Here is a 19,865-nt window from a genome sequence, read left to right as displayed (position 1 = left end):
ACCAGATCTCTTCAATACTTGCATGCAAAAACTGGTTTTTGCTTGGCACTGAACCACGCCATGGAAATACATAACATCCCAACCCCAATATGAAAAACCAATGAATTAGCTTCCTCACCCAAATATGTTTCACCAACTGTTAACACAAAGTAAAAAAGCCATGGGGCTTGATCACTTCTTCTTGAACATCCACTTTCTGCTAATAATAGTGCATTCAGAAATAGTTCATAAGGGAAAATGGTCTGCACATCAGCAAGCGCTGGAATGATGAAATGGAATATCTGATCTGTGAAAGGTGCTGCCAGGAACTCCTCTGTGAAGGCTGCAAAAATCTGCTGCCTGAAATGAAGAAAAGTTGTCTTTATAGAAAATACAGGCAAAATTTCCCACAATTACACCCATGAAATAATAGACTGATTTCCAAGTTTAACATTTCCATCAAGAAAGCTGCAAAGATGTGCTCCATCAGTCCTGGGCTATTAAACCACATTTCTCAAAAATTAACTTATGCTACACACTTATCCTGATGACCTTGAATGCAATTTTATCCTTTAATTTTTTTTACGAACTCACAGAAAACTATTATCAACCTAAATTTATTGTTTGTAATCTTGAAATAAAAAATAAATTTAAAAAGCAGGAATTTCCCCACCTAACGCACTTCAACACAAAACATGACCACACTGTCACATGTGATACAACCAGAGTTTGGTTTTTGCTCCATCTTTCTAGGTAACTCTTTCTTCTCATAAGCTATTACTTAGTTATTTCTCTTCATAAAACTCATCTCTGACACAAAATTCTTTTTAACTCTAATTATATTTCATCTACTCATAGCTGCACCTCTGCTCTCATCTAAGCTATTCTACACCTATGTTCCTATATATTGTTAGCCCTGCTATTCTCTGTTTATTGCAGTCTTCAGCATTTTATTGCCTTTTTCTTAAACACACCTGAAACTATATTGTTTCAGAAAATCATTACCATTGCAAATAAATCAAACTGCCCTGAAAGAGTAGCTGGACATTCATCAACAACAAACTGCACATCTCTGAAAATACCAAGTATACAAGTGTCTAATATTATCTTTATTTACCTTGCACCTTCTGGACAGGAGCTGTATGTAAAGTGCAATGGCTTCAGAACATTCTCCAGAAGTATTTTTGCAATAGGGACTCGAGAAACATCAGAATACTCAATACTCGAGGGAAGCTTATTGTTAATTAACAAATAAAGCGACTTGTAGTAGCCTGTAAGTAAGAAATACCGATTTTTTAAATGTAGTAATTCTTTTCCTTATAAAACAATTTATATACCTGACATTTTACAATAATCTAAGCCACATTCAAGAAGAAGTAACAGGATTTACCAGCAGCTTGTTTGGAAAAACTCACCTTATAAAATCATAAATACATAACTGCATTCAGAGTCAGTTTTTTTTTCAAAAATTCACCATTCCTGCTGATTAATAATTTTATTTTTTTTAAACAATGGCCTATGAAAATTTTATTCTCTCCTCCTGTTTTTGCTTTCCTTCCACACTTTCAGAAATTATGACTTTTCCCCTCTACTCCAAACATGACTGCATCTTAAAATTTAGAGTCCCGTTGACAAATGTCGCAATTCTATGGACACCTTGCTTTAGAAGGATAAAGAACACAATCACTGTTCCCAGAACAAGGATCTCTCAGGCAGTAATAAAATACCCAATCCAGAAAGACATGTGGAGGGTAATTTGTTTTTATCTCACTGAAGTACAAATGGAATCACATTATTCCATTCTTCTTAAACCAACTTCTGCTTGCTCAATGAACTCCTAAACTAAGACACACGTTTCCCCACTACATGAGTCACTGCAAATCCATGAACAGTGTCACCCCATTGAGAAGCCTCAGACTCTCCAAGAGGGGCTCTTTAGCTTGACACACAATGCAAAAAGTGGATTTCACCATGAAGGGAAAACTTGGCAATGCTCACAAAACATACATGGAAGACAAACTACGTGCAGAAACATACAGTATATAAAAGCTGCTTATAGGTTTAACCATCAAAAATTATTAGGAGATGGAATATTTGTAGCTGCACAGAACCACATCTTTCTGGTTTGATTATATCAGAGAGATGAAATTTTTTTTACTACAATTTATGATCTAACATCTTAAAACTTTTATGTATCACTTGTGAGGACTGAATATTAAGCTGAAGGAATAATATTAAGCTACTTTGGAAGATATAGTTACTATATATTAAGTAATGAGACAAACACAAATGTTTCTATACCTTTACTTATGCCTCACCCATTAAAATAAATCTGCTACAGAAAAAGCCTTTTTTTTTCCTCATAGTGAGTTCAACATGTAGTAGTTAAAAACCAAATCCTCAGTAACTCTATAAGATGGCCTAGTCCACTGAGTGAACTTTTTTACTGACAAACAGAAAATTATTCCAACAATTAACTGAAAAGTGCTCTTTTTACATTTTATACCAATGAAGCTGGATCCAAGAGGCTTATTTCCTAATGTTTTTGTCTTTTTTCCCCACAGGTCTTACCAATTGAAGCTATAGTACCAGAAAGCCTAATTAATTTTTTCACACATTCCCAGAGCAATAAAGCTTCTTCAAAACAAAACATAATTTTGGTGATAACTACACCATTCATTAACTCACAGTATGTTTGCACAGGTGTAACTGATTGCAGTTGAGCAAACAGTTTTGCAGAGGATGGTACAATGGAAATAAAAGCTAGGTCACCATTATCTTGGATAAGGTGTCTTTAGTGTTAGCAGGATGAAAAGATAACACCAATTTACTATAATAATGAACATTAGCAGTTATATAGAACTATAATGCAAAACAATGCCCAACTTCAAAATAACTGAAGTTTACACCTGGCACAGAGCATGTGTGTGTAAACAGCTACTGGAATAAAACTTCTGTTAGGTAATATTCACCTACTCTCAAAATCTGTGGTCAAGTGACTTTGTGGAATATTCACATCAAACAGCGATTTCTCAAGCAGTGATCTCATTACAAGAAAAATATCCATTTATTGTACAGGTTACTGTATGCAGCACTTAATGCACTTTCTGTGGTAAAGGAAAATGGGATTCAACAACACAGTCTGCAGATCTTTTACACTGTTACATTTTTAGTATTTCCCAGAACTTCTACTTTCTAGCTACTCACCTCTGTGAATCATGTAGTGCAAAATTTGTTCAATTAATGATGTCACATAGCTGACATCTTGTAAAACAGGCAAATATGTATTCTCAGATGAAAATACCTCAAGCATTCTCATAGGAAGTGCAACATTCAGACTGTCATCATTGCAATTTTGCAATAGCCTATAAATGAAATTAAATAAGAATTATTTAACAAGACTTATTTTACCACAGGTATATGCACATTGATTTAAAAATGAAACTATAAAAAATTTCTTTTCACATTCATCTCTCAAACAATTTATTTCTACTTGGTTTCCAAGTGTTCTCAGTAGTTCAGCTACATTTTTTGGTTGGTATCTTTATAATTCCTGATTTTAGGGTTTCCATAAATATGGCATTTTTATTTAAAACCTACTAGAGTCACGCTTTCAGTGAAGTTACAGTTTGGAGGTCTACTGCAATGACCGCAAGAGAAGCAAAGAACATGTGTATTTCCAACATGTATAACTACCCTTATTAAAAATGAAGTTATGAAAGCTCCAGAGCAATATGGGATGGGAATAAACACTTTTATGTATAAATAAAACAATATGTCCTTGATTACAGACTGAAATAGTACAAATAAAACCAACCTCATCCTTCTAGCAAACTGCTTATGAAACAACTACCAATAACCACAAAAATTCTGCTTAGAATTAAAAGGATTAGATGAAAAGGATTAAAAATATGAGATGTATATAGTCACGGTTGCCCTAAAAATGCTTTATCTCCTTGCCACTCTGAAAGACAGGATCTATCAGCAAAAATTATTTTGACAAGGCTATGACATTTCACTAAACAGTAAAATACATTCTGTCACCAAGAGCCTTTTTTTGCAAGTCTAGCTGCAAGCAAACTACCATCTTCTGTACAATATTACAGTCAATTTTTTTTTCCATAGCATCCACAACTACCAGCACCTCATAAATCTCAACTTATCCCAGGGAGACACACTTTTTCAGCAACCTGTCCCACTGCTCATTTTCTGGACTGTTGCAGAAAACTGAAGTAGTTCAGAAAGCAATTATAGCCACCCACCATCATGATGGCAAGGGCAGTTAAGAAGAGCTTCTTCCTCCATTTTATTTACACAGGCAGGGACAGCTCTTACACTCGTTTTACTTTCCCATATCACCAGCTAGGAAGGGAGAGTGGGAATACTAAAACAGTTTCATTTACAAAACCACCATTTCAACTGTAGTGAAAATGTCCAATATGATCCACTGACACCACAGCTGGTGGACACACTCATGGACTCTTCTTTAGTATCTGGTGTCACTGTTATGTAAGTTTAGATACTTACTCTTCTTTAGTATCTGGTGTCAGTGTTTATTATACATTCAGTATATACAAATATAAGAACACATGTTTCAGTGACTTCAATGAAACAATTTCCTCAAAAAAGCCTCAATATTAAAAGGAAAAAATATTTTAAAGCTCTGGAGAATATAACTAGTATCTATTATTAATAAGAGCAAATATATTGTTTTCTAAAAAAGGCTTTAGCTTCCAACTCTTCAAGTCACCTTGATAAATTTACCCTCCTACGATCCTACCAGGATCCTCCCACTGCAAATTATAAATGTACTGATGAAGCCAGTCCTGTAACTGTTTAACATGACTCAATCTCAAAGTGTGAGGAAAGGTATCTTAAATAATGTTAGTTTTAAAACAAAATACATCCAAAACATACCCTTGGAACATTAATCTAATTCGGATAACACCTTTTAATCACCACGAGTTCCCAGGATAACCTTCCAGTTTCCACAAATATTATTAATTATATCATACACAAACATACTTAAAGTTATTCTTAGACAGGGCATCCCTTAAACACATGTTGAACTTGAAAGTCAATTCCTTTGTTCTTACACAGAACAAATATCTATTGTGGCCTACATGTTTGCTTAACATGAACAATCCTCTCTGTAAAATAAACTTACATTTAATATTGTACCTGCTGCAAAAGTGTCCAACAGAATTTCTGAATGCTATTTAGACAACAGAAATATAGAAAAAAGAATTTACCTGCAACACAGCCCCAACAGTCTTTTTATTTGGAATAAGCAAGTAAGTCTGTCTGGACCATCCAATTGCTTAACAAACTGAGAACTCTGTTTAATTAAATTCTGACACAACCACACCTGTGAAAAGATAATCATAACCTTACTATGCATAACAACAGGTTATATTATTTATTACGACACAGACAGTAATACTGCAATCCTGTTCTGGGTACCTTTGGAGATCTTGCCAAAAAACAAGGATAACCATGTTCAGTTCAGTAAAGAAAGTTTGACACAGCATGAACTATGCAACTGCTAGTACTAAATTTTCAAAGTTAAGACTGAACTACACTCACAAATGGATTTATTAACTTTTTGGCTTTACATATCCATAATTCTGCAATGTCTTTTACTAATACCTGCTATGAACAGTTCTTACACCTACACTTGGGAAGTTTGCAGTGACTTTGCAATTGATATGCCAGCTTTACTAAGCAGTGTAAAAACAAAAGAAAACAAAACAAAAAAAAGGCAACACCTGAAAATCCTAGGAATGATCAGAGGACTAAGTAGAAAATATTGTTTAAAAATTACATTACAACAGAAGAAGTATATTATATTTAATAAGTTACTGTGAATAACACACACAAGATTTTTACAGGCTTCATTTCACAGATTTTGTGTCTGTGCACACATGAAATCTAATTGCAAGTTATTCTGTCTAAACAAAAATAAGCAAAATGCAGGCCAAAAAAAGCCAGAGCCCTTAAATTAATTTAATGAACTGGTCATAGCCTTTTTAGCATCCCTTCAAAATCTTTTAAGTTAAAGAGTACTTTAAAAGTGCATTAAATAAAAGTACTGTAAACCAAGTATGTAACAGTACTCACCAAACGCTTAGAATCCTCATTCTGTCTATAGAAAAAGAGTAACTGGCGAACCAAGAGAGTCAATTTAGCTCCATTAGCAGTGGAAAAGGTTCCTCCAGATTGGGCCAAATTCGCACAGCGATCAAATTCACTTCTTTGGATAGAATACTTAAAAACAAGACATGCATCAATACATCACTAATGGTTTACTGTTTAATATAAATATGCGAAACTTTAAAAACCTTATTTCAATTTTATTTTTAAAAAAGCAGCAAAATGGATACAACACATTTATTTTTTAAGAGATGAAAACAGACACAATTATCCTAGTTAAGGCTATAACTGCTGTCTGTAATTCAGGAAGTACACATTGCAATTAATTTGTTTCTTTTTAAGTGAAGAATACACAATAAACATTTGTATCTAGCCTAGTCACTAAATACCAGTTAATATAAACAGATACAACTTTTTCTTAGGATAATGTACCCATGAGCAGATTAGAAATCAGATCTTTTTTACTCAAATTACCTCTTCGACATATTGGGGGAAAAAAAAAAAACAGCTTCACTTATGTGGGACAGCTGCTACTATCCTACTGTTTTCATATGCTTTGTCAGCTTAAAAGCATGTCACACAATCCCACTGAAGTCCACTGTCACTTTGCAGAATAAACATCTCTCTACCAAAATATTGAGGCTCAACTGAAAATGTCAAGAGGGAAAAAGGACTTGCACTTCATAGACAGACAAAATACTAAAAAAGGTGAAGATTTTTCAATGTAATTGCTTCTTACTATAATATTTTACATCTTTATAAATAAATAAGTACTTACTTGATGTTTCCTGTCTCTGTACCCTCTTACAAATGACTGGATTATTATTGCATTTTTAAGCCTCCGTCTTTCCTCCTGTAAAATGAAATTTAAAAAACTAAAATAAACACCATGGAGCTGACTCAAATTTCTACATTTTTATCAAATATCCTTATATTCAAAAGCATGTTTTTAAAAAGTAAGCACTAATCACTAGCAAAATTAAGTGTTTGAAGGCTTATATCAAATATACTGGAATCAGAAAGGAAGCCTTTCACACTTTTTAAGTGGAAATTTACATTAAGATATTGAAAAAGCATTTTTAACATTCATTAAGTATGTAATACTAGAGAAATAACAATAAATGTATTTGTATTTTATTAGACAAAGTCTAATACTAAAATGATGAAGAATTCATCAAATTTGATTATATCATTCCTCATTCTGCATAGATTAGCTAACACTGAAGACTTACTTGTTTCCATTCATACAATATATCAGTCTTATGAGTGCATTTTAGATGTGAGCGGAAGAACACCAATCCACAAAAAATAAAATAAAAAAAATAAAAAAATAAAAAAAAAAATCTTAAAAATCAACTATTTGGAGACAGTCAAAACAAAAATGAGAGGTAATGCTTTAAGCCCAGGAGCACAACATGGAAATTAAAATTCTTCCTCTCTCCTTCAAGCCAGACATATAAAGTGAGTCATTTTATGATGTCTTCCTGAGTAGCAGAAAGAGTAGTTAAAATCATCCCTTTACAGTACTTGCTTTCTGAGGAACTGAAAGCCAGCTTCCTTCAGAAAGCACACAAAGAGCACTCAGTGAGTTCACTGACAACAGTCCCAGCATATCCGGTCACTGTAAATATCCAAGGGGAATGTTGTCCCAAATGCAGGGTCTGTCACCCAGTTTGCAATGAGTCAATCCACAAAGTGGAGGTATTTGCTTTAATATCCAATTCTGCTCAGAAAAGAGAGCCAGGTGATATTCCACAAAGATAGCTCGGCTTCCTGCAACATAATCTCTACTTTTATACACAGAAACATGGAAATTACTTTATCTCTAATTGTTCTATCACTCTTATACATGATCAGGTAACTAGTTCTTTGCTTCCATTTCAGGTCACAGTGCTTAAAAATTTTACTACTACTACACATGCTCAAAAGGTAGAGGGCTTTTTGTTAGTAGGGGTCCATCTGGCCTATGGGTGGGTATTTTTGCATGCTCATAGTACATTAATATACCGATGAGGCCAATTAGTCAGTGTTTTCCACCTGGTGCTCAAGGCCAAGGTAAGCTGTGGGGAGCACTCCATTCCATCCCTTTTATGTGTCTTGCAGGCTTATGTCTCAAGGCTGGGCTGCTCAGTACTTGAGATGTGTTCTCTAATTCTTGCTGTTCCAGTGTTACATAAGTTGGTTTTATTTTGGGTATTCTTTGTTCACTTCAGTTGATTTTTCCATTTTTACTTATATTTATTACCCATCAGCATCAGAAGTAGCTTCTGTAATTAGGTTTCTAATAATGTCTGGATAGTTGCTTAGGGGATGAAACAGGAAATAAAATAGTTGCTCATGAACCTACAGCTACAAAAGGCTGGTTCAGGAAAGGGAAGTTGGAAGACAGAGTAAAAACAGCTCTGAGAAATTGTAACCTCATCAATTCTTAGACTATAATAAGGCCATAATTCTAAGGCCCACCATGCAAAACAAAACTCAAAACATTTTAAATTAATTTAATTAAAATAGATTTGTTCACATAATCTTTCAACTCAAAAAAACTTGATTTCTACTTTATTCTGCCATAAAGACACATCCAACTTAAAAATTTCACCTGAACTGACCAGAGAAACACCAGAAGAATTTGCTATTTAATGCCTATTTTGCTGTTCTTGGAAACAACTCCTCTTAAAGCAATTTCTGAGAAGAATCTACTTGAAAGACTCTAGTTACCTCTAGAGCATGAACTAAAATAAAAATTTTGATATGCCAAAGGGCATTTTTCTCTCCAAAGCATCAAGCAGTGAAAATGCAAAGTATGGGGGCAAGGAGGAGAGAATTTCAATTATGAAAAAGCATTGTCATTTCAGAATCAAAATGTAACACTTGACTAAAAAGTAGGTATTTCTCTTTTTCTGTAGATACAGGTTTTATCCTAGAATACATAATTGTCAATTAGTGACCCATAACAGCAAAGGTTTTAAGTCTGAGGTCACTGCTATTATTCTGCTACAGAAAGTTTTTCTAAAAGCCCTGATTTTAGTCTCTAAGGACTCTCATTTCGTAAGAAACTGATAGATGTCAAAGAAGTGTGTACATTTACAGATATTTAACTGTATAAGCGTTGCAGCAGACAGAATGAAGCAGCTGAATGGATTATTGCAATATATGGCAAAAAATGTATGAAGCACAAAAAAGTCTTTTTCCATATGTTGATAAGGACTCTTTTTTGCATATGTTGATACAGACTCCCTGATCATAAATGTGATTCGTAACACAGCATTCTGATCTAACTGGTGAAATCCTGGTAACTTGGTACTTAACTTAGTCCATAACTATACACCGAGGCTGGAAAGAAAAAAAGCAGCAATTGTCCTCAGAAACAGAGGAGCAACTGCAGGATCTGTATTTAACCTAGCAAGGGTCTTGATTAGCACAAAAACTACACAGTAAAAATATTTTTTATGACCAAAACTGTTTAGCAGGGGAAAAATATAAAAAAATAACATTTATTTTAATTCTATATTACTAAATTTTGCTTTCATATAGCCACATATATTCATGGTTTTTAAATGGTATTTTATACCTGTTTTTCCATTTCATTATTCCAAACTAAATTACCCATGGCAGTGAGCTTCCACCTCAAACAAATGTTATGATTTCCTCATGCCTCACCCATCAGCCTCATTAACTGCATCTCATTGCCCCTCAATTATCAGATGATCTCAAAGTACTTTAGGATGCATTCAAGTATCACTGTTCTGATTCTGTCTCCAGGGGACTGAGGCACACACACACACTGTGGAAGTGAATTGCTGGAGGTCATCCAAGAACTATAGAAGCAGGAGCACAAGACTTTGTTGAGACCATAGTCAACAGATAACTGACAAGGCAAAAATGCAATTTACTATTCAAATACCTGTCTTTTCTAAAAAAAAAAAAAAAAAAAAAAAGACTAGATGAAATGAGCATCAATATAAGTGGAAAATTTCCCTTTCCAACCAGTGTACACTTAACTAACTTTTTTTCAGGTGACAGTCACTTTTGGGAAGCATCTTCTAATATACTGTAAGACTAGGCAGAACTTGTACACTGAAACAAAACATTCCTGAACAAAGTACAACTGCAGCAGAACGAAGTACTTTGGACTGTAAATGTTACTACATCAGAGGAAGATCTGGTGTGCATGCAGACGTTTACAGTCTACTTTACCTCTCGTTTTCTCCTTTCTTCCTGAGTACGATGCAGGAGAGAAGCTTTTTCTTCCTATGAAGCAAAATGAAAGATAAGACTGCATTTTCATTCAAACACATGATTCAAATGTGTTCATGATATTTAATCTAGATGTCACTTTAGGGGTTGTTCACAAACATGTAATACACAAAACACTGGAGAAAAGTAATTGTTCATCATTTTCCACTCTACCAAATGTAACAGCCCTTTGAAAGCACAGTGACAGAGGGAAGCTATGTAAGAAGAAAAGGGACAAGCAAACAGCAGCAAATGGTATTGATCCCTGTCCAGGTTTCTGTTCTCAGCATCCTAATAATCCAGGCAAATATCATCCATTTACAAACAGGAAATCTGAAACAGAATAGAGTCCCAATCCAAGCAGGTAGAACTAAATGTTTATTGAGTTATTTCCTTGCTTAGACTGTACATAAGTCATTGACCCAGGTGCATACAGCAAATTGTGACATGTTCAAAGTAACCACATAGAGTGCCAAAGCCCCATTCCTTGTCTAACTTGCAAAAGAGCACAAAGCTCTCATATTTACTTATCCTGTTCCTCAAAGGTTGCTCATAGAAGATGTCAACACAAACCTACATAACATAAATGGTCAGAATTTTTTAAAATCTTGAACTCTCCACCCAATTTAAGGCTACAAATTGAAAGATTCAGGACAGTGATGTCTCTAACAGAGAAAAAGTAAAGAATACATAAGTATTCATGAGGCCTCTAAAGAATAATAACATTACAATAAAAAACCTTTGCTTTAGTTTTTAAAGCACAATCTTAAATCAGTACACACAGATTACAAAATACAAACAAAGCTTTATTTGCAAGAATCTCTTACTGGATGATTCTGTGTACTTTCCAAGGAAATACACAAAGTAATTCCTTTTTGATGTATTCAGCTTCCACTGCAGACAATAAGAGCTGAAAGTTCCCTGACACATTCCCAAATCTAACCTAAAGCAGGTAAGAGATTTAAGGAAGTTATTTTCCTTTTCTGCTTTTATGGTGCATGTAACTACTTACTTCTTCTGCTTATGCCCTTATTAGTCTAGAGAAGTTAAGAAAAAATATTATCAAGTTGAAAATGTATTGGGATCCAAGAACATAGAGCAAATTTGAAGTTGGCAAACAAATGTTTATTAAAATATTTAACAACACCTAAAACAAGTGTGGTGGAGTATTTTCAATGTCTATATACAGATTTTTTAAAAATAAGGCCGAATTTCATTTTTGATGACAGAGAGGAAGCAAGTTCATTTCTCTCCCAGTTTCTTTAGGATAGAAAATACTCTAACACAGACCACCAAATGAGAATGGGAAAAGAAAAACAGAGATGCGGAAAAGGAATTTAAAATTGGGTTTGTGTTTCAGATCATTTACTGAAGCAAACATAAAGAAATCTCACAAGAAGGTTAACCAGCTTTTCCTCTAAAGACAGTATTTATGGCCAAACACACCACTAACTACAGCTATTGCCCTCTAAAGACAGGTTTTTTTCCATGTGCTAAGTATAGCATAAACAAATCATAACCAAATCCATACATAAAATCATGTATCTCCACTCAAGCAATAGGAAAGGCTCCAGGTCTGCTTGGTAAGGAAAGGGAAGAGATTCTAACCTCAGAGACACATAAAAAAGACAAAGCAATGTAATAAATTAAGAAATAACCAACAGATGGCTAAAAGTTTCGGAGCTTTTATTAATAGATAATTTATTTTTCAACAGCTGATACCCAAGGTATTAAAGAAGTCAGTAAGATGTTCTAATTGGAAGTGATCACATCAATGTGATTGGAAGTGACATCAATGTGCTTCAAGAGTTTCATTTTGCAGGCAACATCATGTATTCATTGTATTCTGCTTAGAAACAGTGTTGCTGAATTTATCAGAACTGAAAGAAAAAAGCAGAATTTATAGAAAAAGGAAGATATATTGCTATATGTGAGTGGAAAAGGAAATGGAAAAAAAAATAGGAAAAAAATTAGAAACAGTAAATGCAAGGGGTTAGTAGATAAAGGGAAATAAGCAGCTAGAGGGCTTGTAAGAAGCAAATCATTTCAAGTATTTGAAGAGGTGGGAAGTGGGGTGATATAAGAGGTCAGTGTATCACAGTGTACCACTAGCTTTGCACTGATCAGGAAATGGGTCTCCCTGAGGCAAGCACTTTTTAAGTCAATCAATTTTTTAAAAATTAACAAAATAAAATTTTGGGGTAGATACATCCCACCCTGAAAAATTATTACAGGTCAAAATGCTGTTATTTTTCACAGAACAAACACAGATCAGAAACATGAAGAAATGGAATTGCAACTATGACAAAATAATAAACTTAAATTAAATGCAAGAACAATTTATCTCCTCAACCCAACACTGCCTCTTCAGAAATAAAAAAGAATCAGTAAATATGCAATAGAAACCAAACTTGCTAAGGGAAAGCAATGAAAATAACTATGAAATAATCTCTGGCTACAAAGGGCATTCTAGCAAAATTTCTTAAGGACAATTAACTGCACTTTTATCTCTGAAATCCTCCCTGCCTTGCCTCTTAATAAACAGAACAGTGAGAGAGAGCTTGCTCTATGTCTTGCTGCAACAGCATTACAAGAGATGCAGGTTTCTCAACTCCAATCCATACAGGCACCTGACTCATGGCAGCTACAGCAGCTGTTCCACAACCTCTTCCTCCCTTCCTGCAGCCAGAGCTACTCAAGGGACAAGATCATCTGACAGTAACTTCTAAACATCATACCTGGCTCACTCCTACTCCCTCTCCCCATCTTCCTTGCCTCACTTTTATGTCAGTCATGCAATCTTGTTTCTTTTCCTGCCACACAGATGTCAGGTAACAAATCTACCTATCAAGGTAGGCAGTCAGACATTTAAAGGGGAATGAAGCATCAGCTTGCCTCAATTCCTTCTATTCTAACACAAAAAGAAAAAAAAAAAGCCATTTTCAGAGTGGCTTTTCCAAAAAGGACAAGAATTTAATGTTTGAAAAGACTCACAATGTCCTTAACTGAACCTCAGTAACTTAAACTGCTAATTTCATTTCCACTGGACACAGTTTAGCCAACCTGAGGAAAACACATTCAACACCTTGAAAAATTCTGCTTTAGAACAATTTGTGACTCGTCATATTTCTGAATATTTAATCATTATTCAGTTTATATGTAGAGAAGACTACCTCCCAGAAGTTATTTTAAAGTACTTAAAATACGCCCAGTTAGACACACTTGGCTAAGGAAAGCCTGGCCACACTGAAACCAATGTCATTGTGCTTCCTATAAAACACCTCAGCATTTCAGCTTGAATTTTACTGTAGGATCTAGGATGTGTCTGGAACCACTTTTATCCTGGTATCTACAAAGTCACACACAGTGGAACCAGGACTTGCCTCTAGAAACTCAATGAAATACAAACTAGTTGTTCCGATGATATTTACTCTCAGCTTGTCTGCCTCAGAATTCTTAAGATGTGTATTGTATACATTGTTGCAACTGGGTGACTTTTCATTTTCTCAGAAACAAGCAAGAAAAGTGTATCTATAAAAGCAGAAATTTTGGATACGAATTTGAGAAAACACCACAACTGAAAAGAACAGTGCAATCACTGCTGTCAGTTAATTACAATTTCAGCATTCATAGCTTCCTTTCAAATGAGGAGTATTTTAAATGTCACTGAGAGGAAAAAAACCACACAAATATTTAGCGTGTGTTAATTGTACAGCTTCCTACTGACAGACAATCGTTATTTTTACAGCGGATGGTCTCTTCATATTTCCACACCACACATCTGAGATTCAAATAGTATTTCAAGACTTAGGCTTGACATTCCAATGTTCTGGACAAAACACAGTTCTGATTCAGAATGAGATATGCACTTGCACAAGGATCTGCACCGTGTGCCTTATGGGACAATGATATTAGTGAAATTCCTTCCCACCACTCAAAAACAAAATGCACATTTGTAATTGTGATCTAGAAATCCTGTACTATAAACCCATAGCATAATTTCATTCCATTGTGACCTGTTGTGGGTCTAAATAAGATATAATAAAATAATAATTCTTCCTTCCTGAAATTATTAACAACTTTCCCTAATCAGTAAGAGAGGAACAAAACTAGTTTTTAAATCTGTGCCATGGTTGCTTAAATCCTGCAGATATCTGCCATCCTAAGCAATCCTCACTTGTGCAGATCTCTCCAAAGGCTGGCAATCCTACAGCTTATTCTTAAATTGTTAAATTTTATTCCACAAGAAGTTACTTCATGCACAGAATACAGACAAGAAAGAAAAAAATAAGATGCTTCTAGAGTTCTGCCTCTGCACTTCAGATGAGAGGTGGGGGAAAAATATAGATGAATCTGATGCTAAATATTATGCTATTCATTTAAGAAAGCATTACCAGTTACTACTGAAAACATATATAGCTATGTAATAAATATTTTATACATTTGTGTATATTACATAAACATACAAATGTATAAAATATATATAATTTATACATTTTATATATAAAATATATGTGTGTAAATATATTTACATAAATATATACAAATATATAACATCTGTAAATAAACTATTAGCAAACTTTTTCTCTTGATTTTTATTTAAAATATCCATATTAAAAGAAACTGGATTTTTCAAAATATAGATGCAGTCATCACTTCTTATTCATTAGTAAATTCCCATGTCTTCCACAAAAATAACACTGAGTGAATCTAGTTTCACTTTCACTTTCACCACCAGTGCTAACTCATCTGTATAACAAATTCCTGAAAATAAATATTTTTCTTAAATGCTTCACATATTATATTGTATTACAAGATGTCATTAATACATTTTATAATCTAAGTTATAGATAACCCTTGTACACCTCAGTGCAGGCATGGGAATCCCCCTGCATGTATGTACTAAAGGGCTGCTACTTCATATTTTTCTTGACACTGGTAAAATTAATAAAGGAACACTGGGCCCAAATCAAGCTAAATCAAGCTGATGTGGTTAAACAGATTCTGCACAATGCCATCCAGAGTCTGACCTCATGATAAAATTAGTGAAACCTGCCAGCTGCCACCACAAAGCAGTGACACTCCACCCTGAAGAAATATGTTCACTATCCAGGACAAAAAAGGATGAGGTGGTTACCACCCAGGTGAAGGAACATCTCTTTCATTCCACTGGACAGTTTGGTTGGGCCAGCTCAATTTGAACTGTACCACAAACCAACTCTTCAAGTGCACCACAGAAATTATGCAGCTACAGCCTTTTAGGCAACAATTACTGTCTTGTACAAAAAGTCCGTAAGTACTGAACTCCAGTAACAGTATTTTTGGATGCTACCTGACCTAAAAATTAAAAATTATGTTTTGCCAGTTATACTTAAAACTAAATCTGAAAATAGTTTTGAAACACCTCATAAAGCAGGGAATAATATTTTAAAGCTGACAATAAGCACCCTACATTAAAAAAAATATATATATGCAAAACGTAACAGCACATTTTAAGTACAAAATAGCATCTATATATACATATATATTATATATGCCACTAATGGAGATAGTCCAAATCAATCTGCAGATTTTTTTAAAGTAGATAAAGTCCAAATGCTGACAATATCACCCAGACTTTTATGTAAAATGCAGTATTAAAATGTCACAATAATATTCTGAAAAGAACAGTCATCAAGGATAGTCTTTTTCAAAAGATTCTTTTTTTGACAATTTTAACAAAAACAAGTGATACTTAAAGATTACTTTTCTGGCAAAAAAGTTTGGTTGGACTCAAGTGCCTCCAAAGCATCTGCAATACAGACTTTTGTAACACATACAACGTAAGACGCAAACACTGTAAAAACAAACCTGAAGATCTCTGCTTTAATCCTTCAAAAACACCATTAAAGCACACTAGATTCAGTGGCTCAGTGCCTCAACACCACAAGTCCCCAGCTATATTCCCATCACTGTACCTGCTCTGATAGGATCCCTCATGAGGCCTAAGGAAACACTCCAGACATACATGGCAGTGTCAGACACAGAATCAACACATCTCCCATGACCAACAGTTACTGTTTGCAGCTGCAGTTATATTAGCAAAACCATATTCAGCTTTCCTGATCACTTCTTTTGCTGTAATTTTATCCACATCAGGAACACTCTGCTGGCATCTTTGGTACTGCCTGTATATAGGGAAAGTTATGCTAATGTAACTATACAGGTGCAACATCTCAAATTGGGTAATTATCCTCAGAATTAAGCAGCCTGCATACAAATTTTGCCAGTATATTTAGTTATGCTTTATTTCACCAACTGAATCAAAAGAGGCAATACTAAGCATCCCACTAACTATGCAGCACAGGTGTGCAGGGCTGGAACTAGACACTGAATCTTTAAGTTATATGCAGTGCCATAGTCTAGCAACCGCAACGGTGGTAAAAGGGTTGGACTCGATGATCTCTGAGGTCCCTTCCAACCCAGCCAATTCTATGATTCTATGATTCTATTATCATGATGTCTTGTCAGCAAGCCATTGGTTTTCTGTTCCATACGCACAAACATTTCAGTGTCAGTCTTTCAAAGCCTATAGGTAAGAGAAACATGACCAGAAGAAAATTGTGTCATGAGGTAATGATATGCTCATGGAATCAAGGTAAATGCTTGCCACACCAATCTCTACCATATGCTTATATAAAGTTCAGGTAAACATTTTTAGAAGTAATTCTTAGTCTTTTTTAAGTTCTTTTATTAGTACTGTACACAATTTCCTAAAATAAGCAGATATTTCAGGGGTATTCTTCGATGTCCATATAGCCATGATGTCCAAAGCTGAAACTAACTGCTTTGCACTGATGCAGCACAAACACTTCAGCCTACCAAAGTAAAACCATGAAATCTGTAGACCAGTCAGTATCAATCTGCTAACAGAATACAACCTCTGTATCAGACAGAGTGAAGATTATGCACCAATTTCAGTTTCCACTTCTTTTACCATTTAATATTTGCCACTGGAAATATACTGGTACAACATTAACCAATTTGTCCCATGTAACTAAAATAGAATTCTGCTGAATTTTCATTAAAAAATCCATAGGTGTAAGAGAGATATTTTCACAATTGTTTACTTCTGTAGGAGGAAACACGTTCTGTAAGTAACAATATCAGCAAGTCAGTGCCAAAAGGTGTGAAATACCTTAAGTGCCTAGCTAAGGACCAGGGCAAATTCCTACTTCAGCTGGGGAGTATTTATGGTATTTTTGTCTCACATAATGCCACTGCATGTAGTCTAACGAGGAGAAATGTCTTAGGACAAACAGTAGATGATTCAGATTAAAAGCTAAACAATTGAAATACAGTTCTGTTAGACATTCTCTTGAAAAAGTTATGTAGGACAATACACCGAAATGCAAAGTTCACTGTGGTTTTAATATCACACAGTACATTCTTTTAGTTCAGGTTTTAACTGTACTGCCAAACCTTCAAAGTTTGAGCCAACCGAACTTGCTTACAGTGCACATTAACAGTAAGACTTCATAACGTCTAAAACCACTTCGTCCTTTCTCTTGTTCTTCGGGACTTCTATGCCCTTCAGTGCTTGACTAAACATCTGACTACCCTGTCCAATCAGCAAGATCTAAATAAATCACGTCGCTTCTTTGCCATCAATAAATACAAGGAGATTCAATAGTTTGGTATGGCAGACAAGTAACCACTCACCCTGCACACAACAAATTGAAAGTAAACTTGACAGAGAAAAGCTAAACCGGTGACCCGGCAACCCCCACTCATGTGGACAAAACCTCCCCCAGAAATTTGCATTGACCTCGAGTTGTGCCAGGCTGTTGCCCTCATCTCTGCAGTGAGGGGGGCCCAGACAAGGCTTTCCCTTTGAAGGGAAATGACAAGAGGTCTCCGAGTCCTTCCCTCCTTCACCCCGGGAGCCCTGGAGACGAACAGCTCGGGAGGTGCTACGAGCCACAACAAACCGGATTGCTTGCAGGGGGGATGAGCCAAGGAGACATTTCCTCGCTTCCCACAATTCGTACTATACTACAAGCCTGGGAGGGGGTGTGTGGCCTGATTAAAAAAAAAAACCAAACACCAGAGCCAAAGAGGCCAGAGAAAAACACATCATCGTGAGGGGAGGATTTTTTTCCCCTTTATTAAACCTTAGTCATAGCTGCTCCCATTTTAGAAGGCCCACGGTAAAAATAGCGATAAGAAGCCAAGGCAGGCGGGGGCCGAGGGAAAGAGACACAAGCACGGAGACAGACAGGAGACATTTCTTACCTTCCTACTCGCTCCTCCGAGGGACACCTTGGGCCTGGTTTTGAAATCCCCTTCAAAGCTAAACATGTTTACAGCTTATCCCATCTAGAGCGGGGTCCGGGTCCCCGAGCTGACCCCGCAGAGGGGGAGCCCGCCGGTCCGCAGGGGCGAGCGGAGGGGCCGCCGCCGGCCCCGGGGAGGCACCAATCCCCCGGGCTGGCACCCCGTGGCCCGCCCGCCCGCCACCGGCGAGCTCTGCGCCGCCCCCACCGCACACCCCCGTGGGGCTGCTCCCCTCACGGCGGCCCGGCTTCCCCCCACCCCTCCCTCTCCGCCTTCCCCGCCCCGCGGCCTTCGCTTTCCCGGTCGCCCTCTTTCTGACCGGCGGCGACGGCTGAATGTAGTGAGAGGGAGGAGAAAGAGGAGGGAGGAAGGGAGGGAGGGGAGGAGGGGGCTGGCGGGGCTGCTTCACTTGCACTAGGGGAGCAGCCGGCAGAGGAGAGAAGATGGCCGCCACCGCCGCCGCCCGCAGCCTCCCCGGCGCGCTCCCGATGACCGGGCGCGGCGGCGCGCGCGTCGCCCGCAACCGCGCCGGGGCCGCGTCGCTCGCTCGCGCGCGCCTCCCCTCGGCCCCCGCGGGATCGCGCCCCGGCCCGGTGCCGCCCCAGCATAGGACGGGGGGTTCGGTGCTGGTTCTCCCCAGCCGTCCTTGCTTCCAGGCCCGCTAGCCCTGCCGAGACCCAGCCCTCGCCCGGGCTTGACTCTGCCCGGCGACCGGGCCCTTACCAAGCCCATTGGAACCCTGTCAGCCCTGACTGGGTCTGGTTTGTCCTAGATGGGGTTGTTTCAACTGAAACTTATTTCCTGTTTTAAATACCAGCTTTGTGTTGGGTGTACAGGAGTGTTTGGAGCTGGACTTGGAACCGTTGTACCCTTGGTGTAGCCGGGCCAGAACATGGCCTGAGATTCCTTCCTACCCTTGCATGGGGCTGCCTTCCTCAGCCTTGGGGTGCTGTGATGTATGTCACATATATATAAATATATAGCTGTGATTTGTCCTTTTCATAGAATAAGCACGTGTTAGACAGTACCCCATGGCTAAGACCTCATGACCAGTCTGAAGACTGGAGCCTGAGTGCCCAAGTTCTAACTCAGGTGTGGAGATCCACTTGAGAATGTTCTGGTGTGAGTGGGATCTGGATGGGATCAAGGACTCACTGAAGAATGGAAATATAAAAGGGCTTTAA

General features: G+C 37.0%; 1 protein-coding gene across 2 annotated transcripts in view; it reads right to left on the bottom strand.

Annotated features, from left to right (window-relative positions):
• Nucleotides 1–18,879, bottom strand: part of UBE3C (ubiquitin protein ligase E3C) — a 74,955-nt gene extending 56,076 nt beyond the window's left edge. Inside the window, exons 1-8 of one of the 2 annotated variants that reach the window (XM_030444391.1) lie at nt 18,640–18,879; nt 10,327–10,380; nt 6,911–6,985; nt 6,100–6,246; nt 5,232–5,347; nt 3,187–3,344; nt 1,097–1,250; nt 119–339 (exon numbers count right to left, since the gene is read on the bottom strand). In XM_030444391.1, coding sequence (XP_030300251.1) covers nt 119–339; nt 1,097–1,250; nt 3,187–3,344; nt 5,232–5,347; nt 6,100–6,246; nt 6,911–6,985; nt 10,327–10,380; nt 18,640–18,705 — 991 coding nt within the window. In that variant the 5' untranslated portion in view covers nt 18,706–18,879. Of the gene's footprint in view, nt 1–118; nt 340–1,096; nt 1,251–3,186; nt 3,345–5,231; nt 5,348–6,099; nt 6,247–6,910; nt 6,986–10,314; nt 10,381–18,639 lie in introns of those variants that run through there. The other variant, XM_030444392.1, reaches the window with a different exon arrangement.
• Nucleotides 18,880–19,865: the final 986 nt, after the last annotated feature.

The sequence above is a fragment of the Calypte anna genome, chromosome 2 (genome assembly GCF_003957555.1).
Source record: "Calypte anna isolate BGI_N300 chromosome 2, bCalAnn1_v1.p, whole genome shotgun sequence".
NCBI classification, from domain to species: Eukaryota; Metazoa; Chordata; class Aves; order Apodiformes; family Trochilidae; genus Calypte; species Calypte anna.
The sequence above is the reverse complement of the archived record's forward strand: the minus strand, read 5'-3'. Positions and strand labels throughout refer to the sequence as shown.